This window comes from Tauraco erythrolophus, chromosome 24 (genome assembly GCF_009769465.1).
Source record: "Tauraco erythrolophus isolate bTauEry1 chromosome 24, bTauEry1.pri, whole genome shotgun sequence".
NCBI lineage: Eukaryota > Metazoa > Chordata > Aves > Musophagiformes > Musophagidae > Tauraco > Tauraco erythrolophus.
The window spans coordinates 8223803-8227826 of record NC_141488.1 but is presented as its reverse complement, the minus strand read 5'-3'; the positions used below and the strand labels follow the sequence as shown (position 1 = coordinate 8227826).

At 64.4% G+C, this 4024-nt stretch overlaps 1 protein-coding gene across 1 annotated transcript; it reads left to right on the top strand.

Annotated features, from left to right (window-relative positions):
- The first annotated feature begins 271 nt into the window (after positions 1–271).
- On the top strand, positions 272–1781 carry LOC147527142 (AFG2-interacting ribosome maturation factor-like). The gene is made up of 4 exons (XM_086626017.1): positions 272–531; positions 776–955; positions 1067–1185; positions 1563–1781. The coding sequence occupies exons 1-4, from the start codon at positions 272–274 to the stop codon at positions 1628–1630; spliced, it is 627 nt and encodes a 208-aa protein (XP_086482143.1). The 3' UTR covers positions 1631–1781.
- Positions 1782–4024: the final 2243 nt, after the last annotated feature.

Below are 4024 nucleotides of genomic sequence, written 5' to 3'. Positions count from 1 at the left end.
CGCAGCCAATCAGGGCTCGGCGTGGTCAACTGGATCGCGGCGTGGCCAATCAGAGTGCTGCTCGGTGCGGCCAATCGGGGCTCGGCACGGCCAATCAGAGCGTGGCACGGCCAATCAGAGAGTGGCTCGGTGCGACCAATCAAGGCTCGGCGCGGTCAACCGGGGCTCGGCACGGCCAATCAGAGCGCGGCTCGGCGCGACCAATCGGGGCTCGGCGCGGCCAATCGGCGCTCGGCGCGGCGCAGTGACGCACGGGCGGCCGACGGGCGCCATGGCGATGGCGGCGGTGGCGGCGGCGCTGCGGGAGTGGGCGGCGGCGGCGGCGCGGCAGGACGCGGCTTGGCGGGCGGCGGTGGCCGCGTGGGCGCCGCTGCTGCGCTCGCTGGCCGGGCTGGCGGCGCAGATGCGGGCGGTGCAGCGGCTGGTGTGGCGCGGCTCCCCGCTGGGCGCCTTCGGCGATCTGCGGGCGCGGCTGTGGCGGAAGCAGCGCGGCGCGGCCGAGGCGCTGCTGGAGCAGCTCGGCGGGCGGCGGTAAGGCGGCGGGGCCGGGCGGCGGCGGGGCCGGGCGGCGGGGCCGGGCTGGGCGGGGCGGGGCTGGGCGGGGCGGGGCCGGGCGGCGGGGCCGGGCGGCGGGGCCGGGCGACGGGGCCGGGCGGCGGGGCCGGGCGGGGCGGGGCGGGGTGGGGTGGGGCCGGGTGGGGTGGGGCCGGGCGGCGGCCGGGCGGGGCGGGGCCGGGTCGGGCGGTGCCGCCGCTGATGCCGGTTCGCCGCGCAGGGCGGAGCTGCGGGCCGTGCGGGACGCCGTGGGCGCCGGCGCGGCGGGCGTGCTGCGGCTGTACGAGCAGTGGGCGGCGGAGCTGGGCCCGGCGGCGGCCCTGCGGCGCGGCCTGCGCTGCCCCTCGCTGGCCGACGCGCTGGAGGGGCTGCAGGACGTGGAGCGCTACTACCGGCGCCTGTATCCTTCCGCGGCGGGGCTCTGCGGGCGGCGGGGCTCTGCGGGCGGCGGGGCTCTGCGGGCGGCGCCGGCGGGTCCTCTTCGCCTTTGTTGTCCTTACCGGGCACGAAGGTACTCGGAGAGCGAACTCCTCCTGCTCCGCGTCAGCTGCGACAGCCTGCCGGACATGGAAGCGCTCCCGCAGTCCTGGGAGAGGATTTTGGAGCGCTACAAGGAGGACGTTGTCCCAGGTATCCCACTCGCCGCAGACCCCCAGGCCTTTTGCCGAGGGGCTGACGGCCTGGCCCTCGCGCAGGCCCCGCGTCTCCTGCTGCGCTGGGCTCGGAGCGGCGGGGCCCTGGCTCCGCGTGCAGCTGAGCTTTGCGACTGAGACCTCGCAGACGTCTTCAGTCGTAAACACTCGCCCTCACACCCTGGGCGCAGCTGGAAGCGGCCTCCTCCCTTATGGCGCAGCGCGGGGCTTAGTGATCCGTTCCTCTTGCTCTGTTGAGGTAGTTTTACCGACACTTTTCTTTATTGCTTTTAGAAAGAAGTTAAACTCTTGCGGGTACAGCACACAGATGAAACGCACTAGGCTAACGGGGTTGTTTGTTTCCTTCCAACTCAGATACGCTCCTTAAGATCTCTCAGTTTGCGGACAACCAGCGAGAGCTGTGCTGCTCACCAGGCTCCTGAGAGAGAAAGGAGGGGCTGACATCGACCAGCTCCTGCACGTGCCGGGTGTGTTCTGCGAGGACCACTAAGAGGATGATGAATTGAGGAAGCTTCACTGGTGCTTTTTGGAAGCCGGACGAGTTGGGTGCTTGGCGTCAGTAGAAGATACTCGAACTGTTTGGTTTTCAAGTGGAAACGGACTTGGTGTCTGAAGAAGAGGCTGAGCTGAACAAGCCATGAAGATTGAAGGGAGTCATCTTCAGTTATGGAAGTCGTTCCTTCTTTTGCTGGCCATGGGTGTTTTGCACGCTTTGAAAAGCATTGAGACTTGCAGAGAAACAATGAGGTGTGTTGCAGATAAGGGAGTGTAACGTAAGGTGTGTCAGGCTGATACCATGCCAGAAAGGTGTTTCGATACCATCCTTGCAAATAAATGAAAGATGTCAAATCAAGGCTTAAAACCAGTTTGCACCCCGTGCCTGTGAGCACTGTGTTTTCATCTCCCCTGAATGTTGAAGAGGAAGGAGCAAACGGAGGTGCAGAGACACCCGAGTTCTGACCCAGGCAGTTTCCAGGCGCGTTACAGTATGCTTCCCTGGTGCCTTTGCAGGGGCATGTTTAAATCACAGTTTAAGCCTTCCTGTTCTGCGGCAGCAGCAGCTGCTGGCAGCTCTAGGGGCCTCTTTGGTCGGCCATGACAGCGATGGGCTGACGTTCCTGGCAGGCAGGGCGATGCCTGTCTCTAAATGCCATCACGGGTGAGGAATTGTAGCTCCTCGGATAAGAGCGAATAAAGAATTGGATGGATGGTGGATGTGCTGTGCTCTGTTTTGTGGCCAAACAGAGTGCGGCGCGGCCAATCGGGGCTCGGCGCGGCCAATCAGAGCGCGGCTCGCGTGGCCAATCGGGGCTTGGCGCAGCGCGGCCAATCAGAGCGCGGCACGGCCAATCGGGGCGCAGCTCGGCGCAGCCAATCAGAGCACGGTTCGCACGACCCATCGGGGCTTAGCACGGCCAATCAGAGCGTGGCTCGCGCGGCCAATCGGGGCTCAGCACGGCCAATCGGGCTCGGCGCCGGTTGGATGGATCGTGGATGTGCTGTGCTCTGTTTTTGTGGCAAAGCAGGTCTCCAGCCCGGGGAGTCCGTGTGGCCACCTGAGGGCACTGCTCGACCTGGGGACAGCTGCGTTCGGGGGTGGGGGGCCTCGGGAGGCTGCTGCCTGCGTGGGGCTGGGGCAGCCGGTGCTCCCCATCAGCCGACAGACCTTCCTGCAATGGTGCTTTCTGTGCAGTTTTAATTGCAAAGAAAGATAACGTCACCCTCTTGGCGTTGGTTTGGCTTCCAGGTGCCACAGCTGGTGAAATCAGCGTTTGCCAAGGGAAGGGCCTTAATTCCAGGGAAGTGAGGTGAGTTCTGCTCCCAGTACATATGGGGCTGGGGGCTGGGGGCTGGTGGGCAGCTCAGCAGGTTTGGTGGTACTGCTCCGCTGCTGAAAGTAGTTCCTTTTTGTGCCCACGTGCTCCATGTCGCTTCAGGACCCCGACGTGCTGCTCCTGCCCCGCTGCTGGGGGTCGTGGTGGACGAGCAGCCGCTGCTCCCTGCGTCGCCTGCAGACCCCGTGCGGGGTGCGGCGTCACCGTGTGCTCTGAGTCACAGCACGGCGGCTCTGGAGCGTTGCCCTGGGCCATCTGTTCCCAGGGAAGTGCGGAGCGGAGCCCGCTGCCTGCTGCTTCAGCTTGAGATAAAGCAGACGATGCAGTGAAGATGCTGGTTTGGCGGCTCGGCGCGGCCAATCGGGGCTCAGCGCGGCCAATCAGAGCATGGCTCGGCGCGGCCAATCAGAGCGCAGCTTGGTGCAGCCAATCGAGGCTCGATGCAGCCAATCGGGGCTTGGCACGGCCAATCAGAGTGCGGCTTCGCGCGGCCAATCGGGGCTCGGCTCAGCCAAGAGCGCAGCTTATTTCGCAGCCGGCTGTACGGCAGCCCCGATGCAGTCGCTTCCGCATGCAAAGCACTTCCCACCCTCCCTGAGTCCCTCCTGCTCGCCGTGACCTGTCTCTGACTCGTTTTGTCAGGGTGCTGCTGATGCCATCGGTTGCATCACCGCATCAATTTGGTATAAGGCGTTTATTTTCCTGTCCCCAGTGGAGTGAGCAATTTATCTGGTTTGCTTTTCCAGAGCTTTGATTCCAGCTGCAAACTCCTTCCAGCTCTAGAAATTCACCTTCCTCATTTAGGTTCCAGTCAGTGAAGTGGTGTAGGTAAACTATAGCCACTGCCTGCTGCTAGTCTGCAACCCGGGCATCATCCCTGGGGACAGCGCTGACTCCTGATTTTAAGGAAAGGACAAGTGTGAGCTGGGGGATGACACAGATCCCGGCAGGTTTATGTGGATGCCCTCCCAGCGTCCTCTG

Bases quoted from the DNA above. Each gene is read 5' to 3' on its own strand.
- LOC147527142 (XM_086626017.1), top strand. From the start codon at position 272: ATGGCGATGGCGGCGGTGGCGGCGGCGCTGCGGGAGTGGGCGGCGGCG. The intron at 532-775 runs GTAAGGCGGCGG...TTCGCCGCGCAG, and splicing joins GAGCAGCTCGGCGGGCGGCG to GGCGGAGCTGCGGGCCGTGC. The intron at 956-1,066 runs GTATCCTTCCGC...CCGGGCACGAAG, and splicing joins GAGCGCTACTACCGGCGCCT to GTACTCGGAGAGCGAACTCC.